At 35.6% G+C, this 22250-nt stretch overlaps 1 protein-coding gene across 6 annotated transcripts in view; it reads left to right on the forward strand.

The window, feature by feature from the left end:
• The window catches only part of LOC128862434 (uncharacterized), a 93951-nt gene that overhangs the window by 14474 nt on the left and 57227 nt on the right, over nucleotides 1-22250 (forward strand). For 4 of the 6 annotated variants that reach the window (XM_054101045.1, XM_054101043.1, XM_054101044.1 and 1 more), the window contains one exon: nucleotides 5236-6785. In XM_054101045.1, the coding sequence (XP_053957020.1) occupies nucleotides 6044-6785 (742 nt within the window). In that variant the 5' untranslated portion in view covers nucleotides 5236-6043. Of the gene's footprint in view, nucleotides 1-5203; nucleotides 6786-22250 lie in introns of all 6 variants that reach the window. The other 2 variants (XM_054101047.1, XM_054101049.1) reach the window with 1 other exon arrangement.

Genomic DNA, 22250 nt, shown 5'->3' on the forward strand with positions numbered 1-22250 from the left:
TGTACCTGCATATCTCCAATTGAAAATAATTGGCTATGCATTTTTATTGGCTGTTATTTCGTTTTGTTCTTTTTATTGGCTCGCCTGTTTAATTTTTTTATTGTTTTTTTTTCGTTTTTTTTCGTTTTTTTTTTCTTATTTTTTTTTTTGTTGTTGTTGTTTATTCGCATCCTGTCAATCATCAGTCACAATCTACACTGAAATATGCATGCATTCTCTTGAAACAATGTTACAACAGCTACTACGCCACAAGCCAGGCTGAATTTGCTATCATCGATCTTTTGGCTATTGCCTCACCACGATGTTATTGTTGTTGGTATTGTGGTTGTCGATTTTATGCCCGATTGCCACAGTGGTTTGTAGCTGCCTGTCGTACGTACATCTGTTCGCTGACAGCTGTAATTGGACAACGTCACATCTGAGTTTATTAATATTTATTGATGTTGTAGAGAAGTGTATGAGAAAATGTGTGGGAAATTTTATTTCAGAGCACCGTTCTATATAGAAATTTTAATTAAAAATATACTTATATATTTTTAGAAATTCACCTTTCACATTTTCGTTTAGAACAAATACTTTAATTGGTTTTATTTTGATATTTTTTTTTTATAACTTAGGTTAAAATGAAAATAAGCCCGATATTATTTTCTTACTTATCTGTCTGATGAATTAGTAAAATTTTTGATTAAATGAAACTTGTTTGAAGGTCCAAACGCTTCAGAAATTGCTCAGGTATTATTTTCCTTAGCCTGGCACGTCATCAGCCTCTTTACAACTCTTTTGCAGATATGCTAATTCCATTTTTCCAAAATTTTCCCAAACTCCACTCGCGAAAAGCAGACAGTTTGCACTTGCCTTCTGAAGTCTTCGTCTACAAATTTAACTTATCCAGTTGATAATTACTACTATCAAACTTGTTTGTCCAGAAATGTATGGAAAAATATTTAAGTATTGCTTTGTTATTTAAAAATGCGAGTCAGAAGCAAAGATACATTTATAATGCTTACTAAATCCTCGCATAAGTTCTTAATAGGTCACCGATTCTAAGAGCAATTTCCTTCAAAGAAAAGTCACTTAATACGTCGGTGTTCTTTCAATATTTTAACCTCATAGAGTACCATCCTCTTTTATTAGCTCACAGTTAGCCAATTTTAATGTTGATCATAGGCAAACTTTTCATCCCTGGGTGGGTCGCGGACACTTACTTTCTATTTTAATTTCCTACCCAATTTTCCAACACCTCACCTCAATTCCATCTGGCGCAAAAGACTATCGTCCAAATCTCAACTTGCTCAGCTAATATCAAATTACTACCTATTCTATACTAGGTGCGCTTTTAAGGCTTCCCTTTTCGAAATATAATTGCGATGTACGAAATATTCATTCTTCGAACTGATGTGCCGACATACCTCGTCTCCTTCGTTGGAACGCCCGAAGCATTCACGAATCGTATGGAGATGGTGCGCTACTCCGTACGCTGGCGCATTAAAAAGTGCAACAATCTTATTATTTGGACGTGTTGGCGGCTTTCTGTTTTAAATACTTTAATGCAGATCTTTTAAGAAATTCTAAAAGCTTATAATACAAATTTGCAAAATAGATTTATTTTATAAAAAACAAATTTGCAGCGAATATATTTTGGTGAAGTTATAAAATATACCAAATTTTTTAATTATGTTGCATACACTGCACGTGTGACTTGTCTATAAAGTCAGTGAAAAAAGTTTTGGCACGACTTGTTTGTTTACAATGTAGTGCGTGTTTTGTCATGCAGTTGTTTTATGCTAGATTTTTTTCGTTAATTTTGAATGAAGAAAAAATATTTTTGGTATAATATAAGCTATAAGCTCGAACATTGGTTTACCCAGGATTGACATGCTCTCCTTCCATAAGACAGGAACTGTGACAGTATGTGTTGTGAGGGGTGCCCAGGTGCTCGTCGGCGACCCTTTGGCACATTGCCTTATTCTGCCGAGAATAGCCAGAGACCGGGCCTTTTCTTAGATTTTGACGCTTTTGCCCCTTGGCATCAGCGAATGTAGATCGTTGATTCAAAGTCGATGGCGTGCTGTGGCCACGGCTTTGCCATCAACTGTCTCTTGACTGGAAGTCAAGAGTTCGTCCTCTGAGAAAATTCCCAACTTCCTCAGTTCGTTAGTGTCCGTCCTTTTCAACCACTTGCCCAGCTGTTTTGTCAGTGGGTACGTCCGCTATTCTACAATCTGCAAATGATACATAGCTAGTTGACTCTTCTTCTCTCTCTCTCTCTCTATATAGATTATATGCAATTAATTTATTTTGTACTCATCATTCTTAATTTCTCATTCACAGTCACTTCCTTTCATTTAAGTTTTGCTTCTCATTAGTCACTAATTTTTTCTGGCTGATAGTTATTCATCTTTCCAACATCAAATTTCCTGCCATTCTGCCGCCATCATTCATTGCGCCACGGATTCTCGTCACGTATACGCCACGTCTACCATTTTACTCCTATAGTACGTACTACGAGTATCTGCAGAAATAAATTTAGTTCTCCACACATAGTTATATCACCTTCATATATTTTGTTCTATATTTTTCCTCCTACTCACTTGTTCACCTCCTACTATTTCACCTACGATTTTTGTATAGTTCGAGTGGGCTTTTTGTATGTTTCTTTGTCTGCGCTGTGTAGGCGGAGTAGTTGGTAATTGGTATTACAAATGCATACCGAGGGAAAAATGTATTGCTACAAAATGGTGGAAGAACAAGTTTTGCTGAAAATATAAAAGAAAACATCAAGTTTAAAATACATATATTATCTATGCACGCTTTTCATACACCCTTACAATGTATGTACATGCAATACATGCATTTGAAAGAATCGCACAAATTTCCTTTAAAGGCACACTTCTTAACCATATTTTCCATTTATCGCCTTTAAGGCGTTTACAAAATTATCGATTCAGCGTTAACTCACGCTGGTACATCGGTTAACAAAACCCATTTAAATTTTAAAAATTTCCTTCGCTCAACTGTGCTGTTGGAAGCATCTCAAGCTTAACCGGATATTTGATGATTTCCGCTTTTTAACATTCTTCCGCTGCATTTCTCGCCACGAAATACGAGAAGAAAATTTACTCTCCTTCTGCTTGCGAGGAGTGAGAAAAGCGCTTGGCCATTTTAAATTTTCTGAGTTAATTTTTTCCTTGAGGTAAATACTTGTTGCCACTTGTCAGTAGTGTTTTGGATGTAGTTGCACTCGAAAATGCGGAATTGTTCACATTTAGTGGTTGAGTAAATTTTGTACCTCAACTTCGTGTTTCCATCATAAAATGGACTTTATTTACTTTGGCTCTATACTTACACACCTACATACAAGTGAATGGAAATTGAAAAAACTGCAACGTACTGAAGATGAGACAGAAAAATACTTAATTAGAAAAATAATAAGTAAAAATTATGCAAATTAAAATAACAAGGAAAATTGCTGATGGAAATATTGAACACCGATTTTGTTTAATTGAAATTATTCAAATCACACATGAGGAAGTCGGATTAAAACTTTAAAGGACATTTTTGAAGTGGCTACACCATAGCTTAAAGGTGCTCTAAGGATTGTCTGCACCGTCTTTTTTCACCCCAGTTTCCATGCCTTGTGTTCTTTTAGACTTATACGATTTTTCTTAAACCACAATCAAGTTACAGAACACATTATCCGTTTTGACTTATTCCTGTCGTTTGAGTTTACCTTTGAGCCTTGGTGTACTAAGAGTCTTATAGTAGCATTTTATGGGGAATATTTTAGTGGTACATTTTAATTCGTTATACCCCTCCGTTATGAGTATAATTTGCGCTTTAGATTTAGAGAAGAGTTAGAGGGTTAAAGTGTTCCACAAACATTTTCAGTTGCCTTTTTCATAGCTGCTGAACATATTATATATCTGCAATATAAGAATGACATAGATTTCAATGCCGATGTACCTAAGGAATTCAAACATTTCCAAGAGATTGTCATTCTTGGAACAGTGGATGTTTTGTTTTTGGTTACAAGTAGCCTGTAAGCCCAGTTTGGGAAAACTTGTGTCTCAATAAGAATGGTATTTAAGTTTAGGAATTTAAGCTCTGAGGGGCCACGAAAAAATTACAAAACCAAACAAAAAATTTCCAGTGTATAACCAACTGATTATTATTTTATATACCTTAAACTATTGCGTAAGCCAAATCCTAGAATAAAACTTTATGGCACAGGGTGGCTCATCAAGCGTTTGAAATTTTAAGTACTTATTAATTTGTTTGACTTTCACAGTATAGCTAATAACATTCGCGAAATATCAGAAATTAGATTTTATAGATAGACGCTTAGAAAAGGGACGTTTTTGCTCGCGCAAACGGACTGAATAGCCCTTGGATGAAAGTGAGCATTTCGACTGAAACATCATATTTTCAGTTCAGCCTCATCTTCATCTCGGCGGTTATGCTAATGAAGATAATTGTGGCATATGGCATTCAGAAAAGCCACACGTTGTCATGGTGATGGATCCACAATTAACGAATATTTGGGACGATTTTTTTTTTTCGAAAATTACCAAGAAACTGTCGTTAGAATCAAGGGCGCGTCATCTTAACCGCGTCATGATGTAGAGAGCGATATACATAGATGGCATTCCATCACTACAGATTGCCCATTGTCGCCAAAAATTTAATAATCAGCCGAAAGAGTACTGTCATTTGGTGGCTTAAAAGCTGTGATTATATTCACAAGTATGTGCCGAAGCTTGCGAAAATGTACTGAAAAATTGTGTTGGCCGAAGGCACTGCCGTGAAAATAACTTGAATTAAATTGACTTAAATTAAAATAATGACAAGCTTTACTCTTTTTAAACGCAGAAACAAAATAAATGAAAAATCATTGAAAGATATGGGTTTTGTACTTATTTTCGAATTAAATTCCAAACATTAGATGGACCACTATGTGCTAAGTATAGCCCCAATAGCTAGCCCATAATGCAGTTTTTGCGCAAAATTAATTAACCAATTTCGTTTTTGAATAACTTTTTTTACTAAAAGTTTACCAAAAACCGTGATTTTGAGTAATGAAAATCTTTTTTGACGAACTAACCTATTCGCCAAACTATAAATCGTCCAATAGAGTGATTAATTTTGTGCCACCTTATACAACAAAGTATCAAACGCAGTTTAATAAAATTTATGCCAATTAAAGTGAATTCATCAATGATATTACATAACTTTCAGCACACAAGAATTTTGAAAAATTTCCAACAACAAGAAATTGTTAATTGAAAAACTGAGATTGCTTAATGCATCCCATATGGTTAGCAGTGAAAGGCACTTTTACAAGCTTACAAAAACACGCAACTATTGCTGAACTCAAAACTATGCAATAACTATAAATTTCAACTGAGCAACCAAATATACTACATATAAGTGTTACAAAATTATTAAAAAAAAGTTATAAATACATGGAAAAAAATACGTGCAAATGTTAAAGTTTTGGTTAACTGTATAAATGTTGTTAATTGCTTATATATATACATAAATATATACATATAAATATTGTTAAAACTGTTAGAAAGTGAAAATTTATTAAAAAGAAAAAACTCTAAATTTATTAAAAGCAAACAAAAACAAAAACTACAGAGCAGGTACCGATGTACGTATAACTGAGCAACAAAAAACGCAACGCTTCCAGAAAAAAATATCTCATAAACAGTAGGCAAAGTTACTATTTTTCAACTAAAAGCATTTTAAGCAATTTAAAGACATTAAGGATCAGAACAAGAGCGGCAACCATATTCTACACAGATACATATTTTTGTGAATTTTATTCAACGAGTAGAAAGCAAGCTTTTACAAGGCGTATCAACATTTTGAAGGAAAAATACACTAAACTAAAACAACATATTTTTGAATAACTAATTTTTTGGAAAAGAAAAAAATTGAAAAAGAAATAAAAAATTTGAAAAGTGTGGCACCCACATAATTCTGCAGGCAGCTAAAACTCGCGCATCATCGCGTCACAGTCAAAGACACTCATATATAAATGTTGCACTACAATTTAGGCGAGCAATATCCGCAATTATTGGCTACTCAACAACGCAAAAGATATCAGCAACACAAATCACGGCATCTGCAGGAGGACGATCAGGCGCTGTTGCTACAGCAGCCGCCACAGTCACAGCAGCAACACCAATCCTCTCAGCAGCAACAGCAGCCGAAAAAGCCTGTGCGCATATTTCGCGTACACTATATACGTCTCAATTCCAAGGACGGTTGCGGTGGGCTCAATAAAAGCATCAGCCTCACCAATCTCTCTACCAGTAGTGGCGGTGCAACTTGTGGTGGAATAGGTGCAACAAATGCAACAACAAAAATGAAAACAATTGCACCAAACATTCGAAGGCGCCGTCGTTGTGACAAACATCATCTGGAATTAGCTGCTACTGCGGCAGCTGCAGTTACCTCAATAGGATCGGCGGCGTGTGCACATGGCGCTTCTATTAGCATGCCTGCCTCGGTATGCTCATCGGCTACCACTTCGACGGCCACTTCACCCATTGAGGACATTGCATTGCCAGCACCGCCCATAACGCCGCCACCGGCATTTCTATCGGCCGGTTATAAGCGTTCGTGCACGACCTCGCCCGCGGCGGCGCCAGCAGGTACAACATTATCCGCTAGGGCAACAAAGGCTTCAGTAAAGATGGGTGGAACTGCTGCTGCAAAGTCATCGGCAGCGTTGGCGGCAAGTGGCAGTAAAGCAATTCGTGTGCGTCGTTTGTTAGGTGAGTGTGTGGGTTGGTTTTGTATAAGCGGTGGGTAGTCGGTTGGGCGTATGAGTTATGTGAACAGTAGCATCTGTTGTGGTTTTTATAAATGCCAATCTATTGCTGTTTAGTAATCAATTTATTGGGAATTAAGGTTGTTTTACGGGACCAAGATGTACTTGATTGCATTTCGAAAATATAATCCATATTCCAGTTTTAGTCATATAATCTATTAATATGAATTTTTTTGTATTAAATGGTATCAATCGTACTCTTATCTCTTCATCTACTACTATTCTCTGTTTACAACGCGTTCGAAGCTTTGCAAAAATTTAATAATTATACTTCTTTCTGTAGGTTAAATTTTATTATGAGTGACGTAGAACGCCTAGCAATAGATTGCCTTAACATCCTTAAGCCTGTAAAACAGCTATATGGCTTAATTTCAATAAATTTAGTGTATTGCCATAATCTCAATTCGAACAGGATTATTGATTCATTCTAGCACGCCATGCTTCTGGTTTATTATTATTGCCAAAAATAGTTTAACCAAATAAACCAAAATCCTGCCGATAGGCTTAGTCGCTAGTGTTGTTTGTATTGTAAATTTAGTTGTTAAAATGAATAGAATGTTAGCAATAGTAATAATTTATGCATAAAAGTGCTTTAGTGGACTTACAGATTATTCTCGTTTTAGTTCAGGTTTGAACTTCCTGCCGGAACTGGTGGGCCTTCGATTGAATGGTCGTTAGTTGCGATCATAAATTGCTTTTAGTGATATTTCTTTATTTAGACTATTTTGGGAAATGAGACACTTCGAGATTAAGTTTTTGCCACCTAAATCATGAAAATTGGCCTACATACCATATGTACCTCGTTAACGATTAGGGTTTCATATTCCATAAAACCTGAATTTCAACTACTGTAAGTACTCGGTCATGAGATGTCTTCATTTTAGCCAGGTTTCAAGCCGCTTGTTGCATCGTTTAATATAAATAGATATGAGGTCCAGGAAACGAAGTCCATTTGGAACACTTCTAAATAGTAGTGCAAAAGGGTGGTAAACTCGTTATTCGTTTATTGAAATTAAATTATTCCATCAAAGTAATCGAATTACCAGATTGAGATGACGAAAAACCTTTCATTTTTTATTATTCTTCTCTTTTATCCATGCCATTCTCAAATCACCGAGCGTTTTGTTAATATATTTAGTTCTTGACCATGAACATGAGCCACATTTAATCAAATCTCGAGTGTGGGGGGATTAAAAAGGGGACTCATACATTCGACAGTAAAGAAAAACAAATTAAATACTTCTTCTGAAATAATTGGAATACTTCCTGAGCAAGAGTTTAATGATTTTTGGTAAGCGTTAATTTACTGGCATCACGGTCGTATGTGAGGAGCGTTGGAATTGAAATATGGAGGGTAAGTACATGAACCGGATATTTGAGGTGAATGACTCGATCCCGAAGATATCACGAATAATGTAAAAAATAAAAATTCCCAGTTTGCCGTGCAAAGATGCTTTACTGCAAAAATACTTTCCTTGTAAAGCCTAGCACAAAATTCGCGTTTCACGTGAAATGGCTGTCGAATGTATGTATGTCTCTCACGGCAAAGTAGGACTCAGTTCACAGCGTATAAAACCGCGCAACTTGTTAGCAACATGAAAAAATTATGCTGCGAAAAGTGAGCATCTTACTTTTAAAGCTTTGTTCTTTTAAGTGTTGCTTAATAAACTCAGTTACCTAACTACCGAAAGTCCCACGGATTTTGCTATGCTGGTTCCTTGACTATCAACAATTTACATTACTACACTAATATTGTTCTTTTGGGTAGTTTATTTTATTTATGCAATCATGCAATCAAATATCGATATATTATGAAATAATTCAGAATGCCACAAGACCAATATGTTTCATTTTGCTTCACTAAGTCAATAAAACAAAATTTCTCAGTTTGGTTATTTGGTGCTACAGCAGTTGCAACATTTTCCTGAACCGCCTTTGTGTTTGTACAACAAAACAAAGTTAAATACAAATAAATAACGTATGCGTGTGGGGATGAATACATACAAACATATATTATTATATTTGAGAATATAGTGCATGTGCCTACCAGATGGATATGCAAAGATAAACAAGAATTTGCAATTAACGAAAAAAAATATTGGTCGTTGGAATTTTATTGACTCGACTGTTAGCTTACTTTGCTATTTGCTCTTAAATTAATAATAATTTAAAGTGGAATTTTAAAAAATGCGTTTGCATTAGGCCATATAAATTCTGGGTAATACTATTTTTTTTTTTGAATAGAGGTATTTGCATGACTTTCGAAGGCTTTTATTGGATATATTTGATTCAATCAAGTTCCTCTCAATCCGTAAAAGAACAATCTGGAGCGATTAAATTATGAATTATTTTCGTTTTCATATCATCACATTTCCAAAATCGTTGGGAACTGTGTTAAAAAGATTCTATGCTGGGATTTTTTCGCGAAAGAAATTGCATCTCTCTATATTGCAATATTACTGAGAAAAGAACAAGAAAAATGCAACCCTTCCACAAGTTGTTCCAGTTTTTTTTTGTGGCAATATAAGGTTTTGCAAAACTATTTTAACGAACTTGTTTGTTTACACTGATAAATTAAAATCAGTTGAACAATCCTGACCTAACTTTTTGTATAGGGTAGAAAATGTTGCACGTGTGCCCGCTTAGAATACAACATTTTGATAAAAAGAACCCGCAACCATTTGGATATGCTGCGAAAATAAACATAAATTGTACTGCAATGCAGATTATATTCAACATTATTCGGAGAAAAAAAACCTATAAGATTTCAGTGCCAGATTCACATCTATTTAAATTTAATACCAGCTTATTTTTACATAAATTAAGCATCCATGGCAACCATGTCATAGTTGGGAACAATAAATGTTAACAAAAATTTGTAGTTTGTAAGATTTTCTTAAAAAATGTTTTATCGAAATATTTGCTGTAAATAAATTTCAATCCCGTGGCAATCTAGTCATAAAATTAAAACTTTATTAGGTTTTCTCTAAAAGAAAGTCTTATATGGAAGTTTTTGTTATAATATTATATAGATACTAGTGGTGATCCTGTCACAAAATCATTCTCATCATTTAGTTGTTTGTTCTCTTTTCTGAAGGTTTACTCTCTATCGGTTCAAACAAACTTAACTTTTCGGGGTACCAAAGTTAAATTCTTTAATGAAATGTAAAAGTGGCTGCAAAAAATTAAACTATAAATGTTGCTGTATTCGGGAGAGCGTGCGAAAAATAAGCTGATGCTGTGTTTAATTTAATATTCATTTCATTGCAGCTGGAGTTCGAAGGTTGTGTCAGCTGTTGATAGGAATCTACTCAATTTCGTAAATCCTATGAAAAAGACTAACGTGTACCAGAAAATTTAATTAATTCTTACTTTAGGTTAAACAAAAGGCTAATAAATATTGGGTTAATTTTGTTTAAATAAATTGTGCTGCTGTTGTTGTTGTAGCAGTAATACAAGCCCCGTCATTGTAGGGTCGTCTTCGATTAGCTCATCTGAAGGTAGGCCCAGGAAACTGTAGGTTTTAAGGTGGTTAGTGTCGTGCGGGCTGCCTTCACATGCCGGACATATGCTTGGTATGTCGGGGTCAATTCTGGATAAGTAGGAGTATAATCTGCTACAGTATCTAGAACGCAATAGTGCCAGTGCTACGCAGATCTCACGAGGAAGCTGGAGCTCTTTATCTGCTGTAGGTGGTGGTTGGACTCCTATTACGGCATTCAATGATTGGGAGTTTAAGAAGGTGGTCACGGTGTCCCGAAAAATTGTCTTTTATACCGCTTTAATACAAAAATATCGTTTTTATCGCCTTACATTTACTTAAATTAAACAGTTAGGTTGTTTCTGTATATGAACTGACCTAGAGACTATTAATTTGATACCTATGCTTATATTTTTATATGTAGATAAAATTTCTCAACGGGCCTTAACAAATATACTTAGTTATAACTGCATTTGTAAATTTTTACCTTTATTAAAATTCGCACTGTACTTTAATTCAGTAACAACATTAATTTTATCATATCTAAGTCAATTTCACAGATTTCTATCCCCTGTAATTAGGTTAGGTTAGGTAAAAGCGGTTGTCCTGTGGGACCCACTTGGGCTCATAGCCCACTCTGATGCCGCGTGGCGCGCTTGTCCCTATGTCTCATAAAACCAGAGTGTGCTTTTTAAAAATTTTATAATATCCCTGATTTCTGCAGAACTAAGGTATTCCAATTCATTAAAAAATTGTGGGTGTGCTTACCTATGAGGCAGTGCCCCTTATGACCCTTAGTGCGAATTGCGCAAGAACTGCCCATTTGTAGTGCCTTCACTTCGGGAACTCAACGATATTTAGAACTTTATCTTGCTCGATTTTTCTTTGCCTGAAAATGCGTTGATCATTCAATTATTCATCAATATCTATTTTTCCCTCTGCAATGTAATCCGCTTCAGCCAATAATTTTTCCAATCCTTCAACTACCTCAAATCTCCGTCCTTTTAAAGGTATTTTCTGTTTTGGGAACAAGAAAAACTCTTCTTTCAACATTTCTTACAATAGCACCAATCGTCGAGCGTATTATGATACGTCTTCCCTGTGGTAAGAATCGAACGAACGCTACTCACGAAATGTGAAAAAACACTTTATTTCTTGAATGCGCCTCGTGCATACATATATATGTACATATACATACAGCACGTAGACGGATATGTATGTATGCAAAGGCACGCGAAAGCTCACACCTCATACCGTTTGGCTCCCAGCGAATTTTACGTAAGCGGAAAATATTCTGAGTTAGAAAAATTTCCCTGAATGATTTTTACGCTGATGTGAGCACAAAAAGCATATTCATATTCATTTTCGCACTTTCATTTGTGTATGCTGATTTTCATATTACTTTTAGCTATTACCATTCAAGATTTATGTACATACACGTGCGCGTGTAAACAAAATATGATATCGGGTGTTTATTTAGCAGCATGAGAACTCTCAATATCGATAAATATGGATTGACAGCTGAGAGTGGTAAACTGTGTTGACATTTCTATTCAGTAGCCAACCAAAAGCTTGGCAAGTCGTCATGAATCGTTTAACGCCAGGACAAGGCTTTCAAATTGCAGAAATGTACTTTGAAAAAAACCAAATCTGTTCGCGAAGTTCATAGAGCATTGCCGGTATCATCGGCCCTTATATTGTTCGAAATGAGGAAGAAGCTTCATCGTCATGGTGAATGGCAAGCGCTATCGAGCCATGCCATGGAAACAAAAGTTCAGTCAGGTAAACATCGAGGACTTTTGGTTCACACGAGAAGGTGCAACTTGCCATAAAGCGTGCTAAACAATAGATTTGTTACAAAATTCAAACCAGTATTGACGGCATAAGGCCAGATTTATTGAAAAAACTAGTTAAAAATTTAACTGATCGAAGGATCATGTAACTCTTATCCGCGGCGGACACATGCCTGATATCATATTCAAAAAATAAATGGCATGAAATTATCTACCAGATTATACTAAAAAAAAATTCATTCCAAAAATATTTATGTTTTGTATTATCATTTTAAATGCTCAAGTTCTTAAAAAGGCCCTCTAAAAGTTGTTAAAAAAGACTGTAAAATATTTGAGCAAGTTATGGACCAACATATATATATATATATAGATATATATATATACATATATATAATTGGCGCGTACACCCTTTCTGGGCGTTTTTCCCTCCTATTTGTGGTGTGCGTCTTGATGTGGTTCCATGTTGCTTTTATGAGGAGCTTTTTCATGGCAGAAATACACTCGTAGGTTTACCATTGCTTGCCGAGGGCCCACCGCTATTAGAAAACACATTTTCGAACCTACCTTCTCTCTGAATTCATTCCGAATGTTAGTCATGCACCAAGCCATTCGGCTACGGCAGCCCCCGACCAACAGAAGTGAAAAAATCTTATATCTTTAACACCGTTCGTTCGTGGATTTCTGTTTATTAACACTTTAAACTATGTATACCCATCTCTCCTGCACATCGTGTACATCTTTGGAATTCATGTTTGTGCATATAATGTATAGCCATTTAAGTGCAAATTTTGTTGCTTTTTTTTGCCATTTTCTGCTTTGCAATTTTTCACATATCGCGAGCTCCGCATAAAATATATCAAAGCAGTTTGCATTAACTCTCTACGATTCATGTGGCACGTGTCAAGTGCTGCTTGCACTTTTGTTGGCACAAATACAGGGACTTTGAAGTTCGGGTTTCCTGTTTAAGTTCGAATTAAAGAGTGAATATTTTGTACAGGAAATCGTTATCTGCACATTTTGGTACACATACATATATGCCTGAATTGAAGAGTCTACAAATTAGGAATGATAAATGATATCCTTCAAATCTCCTCGTGTGTTTGCTCACAGATTCTTCAATTCTTTTAGTAAAATTTTTAGCGGCATTGAGAAATAATTGAGGCTCCATAAAGGCAATTTTATACTGAATCTTGTCTTGTAAAGCTTCAATAGTTTCTGGTATATTACTTTAGTTCTAACTTTTATATGATCCCACAGAAAAAATACTCTAAGGTAGGGACGGGCAGCAGCGTGGCACGCTCGCAGCAGAGCGTGCTAGTAAAGTGCTAGATGGGGGGGCGACAAACTTACATTAGAAGGGTAAGCAATAGACGTGTACGTATATTAATCACTTCTGAGCAACGCATATGTGTTTGTAAAAAAGAGAGTGAAGCTTTGCCAACAGCAAAGTTACCAGATAAGGGGACTTCATTCCATGTTAAGGGATTTCGAAGTGTTGATCGTTCATATGAAATAATAAAATGCTTTTGGTTTTTTTTTTTATTGGAAACGCTTCTTTGAATATTAACATCATATTTGCAAATTTCTATTTTATTTACTTTTATAATTTTTGTAACCAAGAAGCATAGGCGATTTTATAATCAAGAAGTTTGAACATTCGCATGTCAAAGTTTCATAGTTGCTAGACTATGTGGAGATAAATTTGTACTGACAAATCGGTGTATATTTTTCTGAATGAAAAAATTGTCTTCGTTTACATATAAGTATGTATGTATGTATATCGTATGTTTTTATATTAGTGCATTTTTTTTAAAGAATGCTGGTCACAACAGCGAACAGTAATCTCAACCAGCCATGTTTTATTTAAACAATGGATGTTATACATTTTATTTTGTTAAAAAGGACAATTTATACATGTTTCCATTAAAAAAATAGAGGATTTTTTCAAAAAACATTGAGGAAATTATCATAGCAGAGTGGGTATTCTTGGTGAGTACTTAGTTGCTCTCAAATTCAAATCACACGCATATGGCAATGCGTATGACAAAGTACACAAAAATGATTAGAGAAATTTGTTTGCATCCGCTCATGGATTTCGCACCATCGGTGGCAACGCAAACCACTTTTCGTCATGATACACCCATACGTTCAGTACATTCATTAACACATTGAAATAAATCTTCACCTTTATTGTCCCTGTCACTGGAATAATGTCCAAAAGTTCTTCTCATATATTTAGGTGGGCATCAACTCCTCGGATAAAAATCGCTAATTGGGCTATGTCGGATATATCTGTACTTTTGTCAATTGCCAATGAAATCGCTGTGAATGATTTTATACGCTCTTTTAACTGCGATTCTGTAATTTCCGCCATTTCATCTACTCGTCTGCTTATAGTTCTACGAGATAAGGGGACAAAATTCCTACTGCTTTTAATATACAAAACTTCACCAATTCGCCATCCGGAAATGCACGATTCTCACGAACAAGGTTTAACGCGATTTCATAAGTTGCACGCTTTGCATCTACAACGTAATCTTCGCTTTCCTAAGAAATTAAAAAAAAAAATTTAATAATTTTAATTTTTCCGACCTTCTGTAATTTGGCACATCGAATCGGGCTCTTCGTTTAGACATACTCTTTATACTCTTCCTTTCTTTTCCTACATATTCATCATAATCACTCCTGTGCAGCTCTTAATGTCTCTTTATGTTAAAAACCTTACACACCACACGTTTTTCACATACAAGGCATTGTGATTCTCCGTCTACATATTTGCATAAAAAAGTTACACTCCACTTCGGATTCAAATTTAACAATGTTCTTTTATTTGAGATCACGCTGAACCAAATGTTTTATATTTAATATTTTATTTAACTTTGTTTATCTAAATTAAAAGTTAAAACAGAGTAATATATTACACATTAGAAATGAATTTAGGTTTTTGTCGGCAGTTGAACACTGTGCACTTTGTTTTGACGTTCGCCGTTTCAAATTTTTAAATAGAATTTTCAGCACTTTCACTGCATCCACACCATACAAATACACTTAATATTAGTGGTTTTTTATGCGACAATAATATGTAACTTACGGTCTCAAAAAATATCGTCAAAAAATGAAGAAATCACGAAAAAACTGATTTTATTTATGAAATGTCAAAACTTATGAGTAAGAGTTGCCGCAGTTGTTAAATGTGGGAATCAATTTTGGGTATTGTTGATTTTATTATTCATAATTTATATATATAAGTGTATACTCATAGTTGTTTATTTTTATTTGCAGTTGTGCATATCAGAATGTATTGGATTTAGATGGGCGAAATTAGTTATCAATCACGTCCACTTTTTGTGAAAAACAAAAGAAAAAATGATATCATTCAGTAGCTAAAAATTCTGAAACATTCGACAAACTTCGGTAGCTGAAGAGAGTTTGCAGTTTCATAAAGTAATTTGCTAAAAAAATTGATTTTCTGGATGTCTTAGCTCAATTTAAAAAAATATATCCGATCTCAAAAACCATTTAAGTAATCATAACATAAGTGTGAATAATTTACAGATTCGTCAGTATATGCAGTGATCAATATTTTTGAAGATTTAACTGACATTGCTTTCCAATATGTAAGATTTTAATTTAATCTCAAATTAAATATTTTCAGAGGTCTTAATTTTCTTTACATCTAGCAATTAAAAAACAGTATTACGCGAACTTTTGAAATGTTTTATTGCATGTCTATTGTTGTTTATTATCTTAATTCATTATTATAATAGAAAGTGTAATATGTATTTAATTTAGTTGTTGAAAAAAAATCTACCAAAAAACCAAATTTTTTAGAAATTTTTTGATATGAAGTTAAAAGTTGTCATCCCTGGTAAGAATTCATGAATAATTGCTCTCTCATTCAGGGTACAAACACAGACACAACTCGCTCAATTTTTCTGTTTCTTCCCTGTGCTTTGTTATCCCCCTTCACCTAGCACTTTTACGCACGCAGAAGCACACGCTGCTGCACAGTGCAAATGTGCTGAGTTTGCCCATCACTACTCTAAGGTATGAAATCGGACGTGCTTGACGTTCAAATTGCTCGATTGCCGAAATCGTGAAATTATTATTTTTGGGAAGATATCGTGCATATTTAAGCTAGTATCAGTAGGCCATAAAAGAGTTGTGCACATACCTAAATGCTTTCCCTCATAGGAGCGTTATTCTCAATTGAACGATTGGTACGAGCGTAATACGGTGAACCGAACCTGTCGATTGACATTTTTCGATTAACTTTTGTATTACTTGCTATGCTGGATAATTATAATGACCTAAGTTATCAACGAAATGTAATTGTAATTAAATATGAGTGAATTTTAATTATATATCTAGACACGTTTTTCGTCCGGAATTGAATTCTCTATTATTATTATAGTTCAAGGTTTTCTACTCCAGATTTCTCCAAAAGAGATGCCATCGAACTGCCATAGCTGGCAAACCAAAACAGGGCTAACGCTGCTCGCTACTTGAAATACCCTGCGCCTGTATACATACGTAGAGAACTGTAGATGTATGAAAATGAAAAATTTTGATTGGAAAAATGCAAATGTGTAAAAGTTTCGCAAATGGAACTTGGCGTTTTTATTTATTTCAAATTTGGGCAATAGCAATGAACGCCCCGAAATGGTGTTAAGGGAAAAGGTAGTGGAAGATACATTGAAATTTTTGCATAAATTATTTTCATCTTTAAAGAAATAAATTATGAATATGGATGTGTAATTATAAATAAACGATAGCTATCTTCAAACATTCAGCGGCGCAATTTACGCTGTGGTGTCACGTCTTATAACATTTGGTTACACTGATCATAGAGCGTAACGTTTTCGTACACACTTCCTTGAAGAGGAACTCCTTACTCATAAGTCACTTGCAAACGAGTGCCTTGCTTTACCTTTTACAGGTAGTGTAAACGGAGCGGAAATACCCCAATTCCTACAGGCTCATCTGGTGTCCACATCAGATTAAGGGCAAACCATGTAAAGAGCAAACTTCTCTGTTGTCACGTTCAGCGATATGCGGTATTTCGCTGTTTCGTCAAATAAATTTTCAATATGAAATTGATTGCGGTAGTTCCCAGAAAAAAAGCCCGCAGTTATATGCATATACGCATAAATTGGTTGAAAAACGTTTTATTCGCTTTTTTTATATGCGTACGGCTGCTACATTGGTATGCTGATGTACATATACCTATAGGAGCATATAAGACAGTGAAGTATGCCTGAAGCAGCTTTACAACTGCGACTAAAAATATAAAAAATCAGCATTGGAATATAAAGGGTATTTCAAAAGACGTGCCTAGGATATTGTTTTAAAATAAAAAATGTAAAAATTAAGATTTTTTCAGGTTTCAGTATTTTTATTCAGAATGGGGCTCTAAATAATTGTGTGTGAAAAATGGCATCAGCATCATTTAAAGGTCCACCATGCGCCCGTTTACATAGAAACTTCGCCAAACCGTCGATTCATGAATGTCTAATTGGTAAGAATGTGGATATATCGATGTTGGGGTTGTTTAGCAACACTTTGCGGCACAACAGCAGTATTCTCAACAGATCTTCCAGTTTTTGATCTGCCAGTTCTTTTTTCTAATATCGACATTGGAATCGTCGATTCATTCGGACCACCAAAAAATTACGTATTTTGCGTTAAGTTGTACTTAAAGATCGACAATTACACAGGCCGACAGCATCTCAGACCCAGAAACCGGACTATATATTTTCGAAGGATTTTGATGCGATGAAACGAAATCTGGCCTCAGAATTGCTCTATCAGCTCTGGTTTTCGAGATATCCTAACCTAAAAGTGCAAAAAACACCGTTTTTGCCCATATTTGAGGTTATATAGCCTTGCAGATGTTTTCTTTCACCAAAATTAAAGGATGACATCTTTAAATACAAGCCTTCTTTTTTCAAATGGCGTTGAGTTTGCTCAAATATAATTTTTTTTCGCTGAGATATCGCATTTTGAAATTTTCATGTTTCTAAATTTTCCTACACCTGAAAATCGATTGAGATAAGGAAAAGACTACGTGGAAAAGAGTTACACGATGCCAATAAAATATAGCTCGTGTATGGATTGAACCCAAACGATTCATGAAATTTTTGCGGATTGGGTTCCTTTAGATTTATTATTTAGTTTTATTGGAAAAAGTATTAAAAATTGGACTAATCGAATTTACCATGTAACTTAAAGCCACGACGGTCATATTCCGGTTATAATATTAAATTAATTAATTCATGAAATGAAATGATCCATTAAATTATAATAAAAAAATCATTCCAAAAATTTTTATGTTTTGTATTATAACTATAAGTTCTCAAGTTTACGTGCCTTAGGGCTTTCATTTGGATTCCTCAGGTAGATATTTCTTTGATCCGTTCCCGTCATAATTATCACGTTGTTAGTTCATAAATTTAATGACCCTGCGCAATAGAAGAAATCTTCTTGTCCGTAACTTTAAATTTACATGAAGGCTAGTACCCTAATTCCAAAGATATATAAAGCATATTTGAATATAAAATAAACAATGGGTAATAATAAGAAATTTGTAAAACAACAAACATAATAACAAAGATAACTTTTCATTTTTTATAGCTTATTTTTGGTAAAATATCACAAATTAAAAGGAACAAAATTCAACTGTCTCCTTTTTCTGGCTTGGGAAGTTAAAAACTAATTGCATCAGCCGCATCTTCGGACCCACTTAGCTCTTGCTGGATATTCTTTCTTGCTGGGAAAAATAGTATTACACTAACTTTAATATTTATCTTCTTCATTCTTATTTTCCTCTCTTCCTTTAATATAAAATGCTGCAAAATATGTATATCGCGACATTGCTAAAAACGAATTGTTTTCGTTAGTTATTTCTGGCAGCCGGCCGTTTCGTCTATCAGCTGTTCATCAGCACACGGATTGGCAGTGCTGTCAAAGACTCCAACAAGTTGCTGGGCGCGCCCTCGTATACAATGAGAGAGTTTTGCATCTAATCCGTTACGGCGTGCTACCCAAGCCCGATTAATTCGGTGCCCCTCTCCCTTTCCCGTCCATTACTCTGCCAAAACTTACGAGTTACTCCAGTAAAAGTTGCTGTGCCTGAACACAGTCTAAAACTGGTTATACTAGCTTTATGATGTATAACAATGCTCGCTAGTAGCGAATCGTTTGTTCGATAACTTTGCTTCGTTTTCAAATGCAAAGTTTTTGTCAAGTGAACAGCGCCCAACTTGGCGAGCACAGAAGTGGTGAATCGAAGAAGCCTTAGATTAAATTCGGATCGAAGTAAAACTAAAAAATGGTAAACCCATTTTAATTATCCTTCATGGGGCTACTATACGTAAAGAGGCATGACCCCAGTGTCAATCAGAATTAAATTTCTCAACAATGCAGCTCAATTAAAGCACCTCACCATCAGTAAAGACTCCCAACCAGCTGGATACTTTTACTTAAGTGTAATGGCTAGGTGACTTTCTCTATCCTTCGAACTACAAAACATTTATATCCATGTAATCTACTTTTCACAGTTAATGGTATTTATTTAAGTAAAAATTGCTACAATACTGCCAATCAGATGCGTTGCTGGGAAGAAAAATAAGTACGTGCGCTCAACGGTAGCATGCGCTACTCACATCATCATTCCCTGTGTGTCCCTTATCGCGCCATCAGCTCATGTTGGTCACCATATTCAAGTAATCAGTTTAGCAGCCTGGTTGGATTTTCACACCATTGGTTGCCATTTTCAACCTTCTGTAGCTCGTCGCATCCTTTACTCGCTTTGTTTGCTGTCGTCCGTAAGCTCATGGAAGTCCTTTTCGTTATTTTTACTGTGGCGCTTGTTTGCTGCTGTTGCTGCTGCGGGTTGTGGTTAAATTAGGTTAGTTGTGGCCGACCATTCATTATGCTATTTGCTCTTTAACATTGCCTCTTCCTCCTCTTACCAAATTTCATTTGACTGCTGCTGCTTTTGCGGTTTTTTTTTTTTGTTTTTTCTTTCATCACTACTCATGTCGCCTGATGAATTTCATGTCAGCCACACGCAAATTAATGCAATTTATTTCAACAAGTTGCAGCTTGACATAGCAGTAACAGTGGAAGTGGCAGGTAGCTGACACGTGGCAAGTGGTAACTATGTAGGTGTTTGATTCCACTAGCTAGCTAGTACTATATACTGTACCAGATGGTTGAATTCATTGCTGCAGCGTTGTACTTCTTTGCAACAGAATATAAAGAAATGCATACACTTATACATATATATTGGCGCACTACTACACACATCGTGCATGCCTGTTTCACCTTCCGCAACTCAGCGCTCAGTGTAGGTGGTGCCTTTGTTTAAATTTCAATCGATTTTAATTCTTCGCATTCCTGCCTTTTTCCCGTTTTTTTACCTACACGGCTTTGCTGCAACAGAACTGTTGCCAAGCTTTTTGTTGATTTTTATCAACTATCTTGTACAACAAGGTAAGAGCGGCTGTTGCTTTGTTACTATTTAGCGGTTAGTTATTTTACATGTTTCTCCGCATTCACAGGTATTTATTTTTTCGCATGCACACGTTCTCTTTCGCGGTATTTGTTCTTTTTTAGTGCTCTTAGCTTCAGTTCTGTCAAATACGTAAGTTGAATAATAATAATTGCATTCTCATCAACATTTATTTTGTCGCCTTCAAAATAGGCTCCATTCGAAGCAATACACATATGCCAACGATTAGTCCAGCCATCAAAGCACCTTTTAAACGCGAGATCTTCTTCAGCGCCTTCAGTGAATTCTCCTTAATGGCCTCTATCGACTCAAAACGGAGTAAAGAGTTAAGTTTTGGGAAAGGGAAAAAGTGACAGGGGGCTAAATCCGTTGAATACGGTGGTTTTTCGATGATATTTGTCGAGGTTTAGGACAAAAAAGTGTTCACAATATGAGCCTTGTGAGAGGGTGCGTTATCACGGTGCAAGATCCATGAGTTTCCTTTAAACAAATAGGGCCATTTCCTGCGCACATTCTTTATTTACCGTAGAACCATTTGGAACGAATTCCGAGTGCACAACACCATGACCATCAAAGAAAACGAGTAGCATGACTTTCACTTTTAACCGACTTTGACGTGGTTTCTTGGATGGATAACGCCATTCAGCTGCCTGTTGACTGGTTTGCATGTTCAAACTCATATACCCTCGTCTCATCACCTGTTATGATGCGCTGAATAAACATTAGGTCCGAATTCACTTGCTCAAGCATATCTTCAGCCACCTTCTTCCGATTAATTTTTTGAAATAAACTCTCTTGGAACGAGTCGAGCAGCCACATGTCTTTTGCTTAATTGATGGTGTAAAATGTTGCGAATTGATTCGTGAGACACGCTAAGATCACGAGCTACCTCGCTCAAACTTAAGTGATGGTCTCCCAACAACATTTCCTTTACTTTGTCGACGTTTGCATCCGTTGAAGACGTTGATGACCGACCAGATTGGGGCAATTCTTCAACGACTTCTCGGCCCTCTGCAAAAGCTTTAAACCACTCGTAGGCTCGTGTACCGTATTTTTGATAAAGCACACTCGCCATAGGTTTTCTGCAACATTTTCAACTATTCGGCACTCGAAATCCCGTTTAAAACACCAGCGGTTGACTGATATAATTAGATGGCAAAACAAGCTAATTGACAGATCACACGCAAACTCTGCGACACTATAGATGACAGTTGTACCAACATTCCAGCAAAAAAAATGTAGACAAATGTGTAAGGCGCGCTTTTTAAATGATCAATTCCCGATATTTTTTTGACAGAATGTAGGTATATGTGCAAAAGTAAACGTGTATGTGTGAAAAAATCAATTTAGCTGCTAATTTGCGCAGTTTTCTTCCGAACAGATATTAGTTTAAAAGCTATTATGAGTTAATGGCGTGTACTTACAAAAGTAGATATGCGCATACACATGTATTCTAACTTGTACCACTACATATATGTATATGTCACATATCCTTATGCTCATATTCGTGCGTGAATACAGTCAGCAACCCAATGAGTAAACGTTGGTGAGTTCCAGTATAGCTCACTCCTGCCAAGGAGTGGGTCACCTAAGGTCGCTTGTTGTTGTTGCAGCAGCATA

This window comes from Anastrepha ludens, chromosome 4, assembly GCF_028408465.1.
Source record: "Anastrepha ludens isolate Willacy chromosome 4, idAnaLude1.1, whole genome shotgun sequence".
Classification (NCBI taxonomy): Eukaryota; Metazoa; Arthropoda; class Insecta; order Diptera; family Tephritidae; genus Anastrepha; species Anastrepha ludens.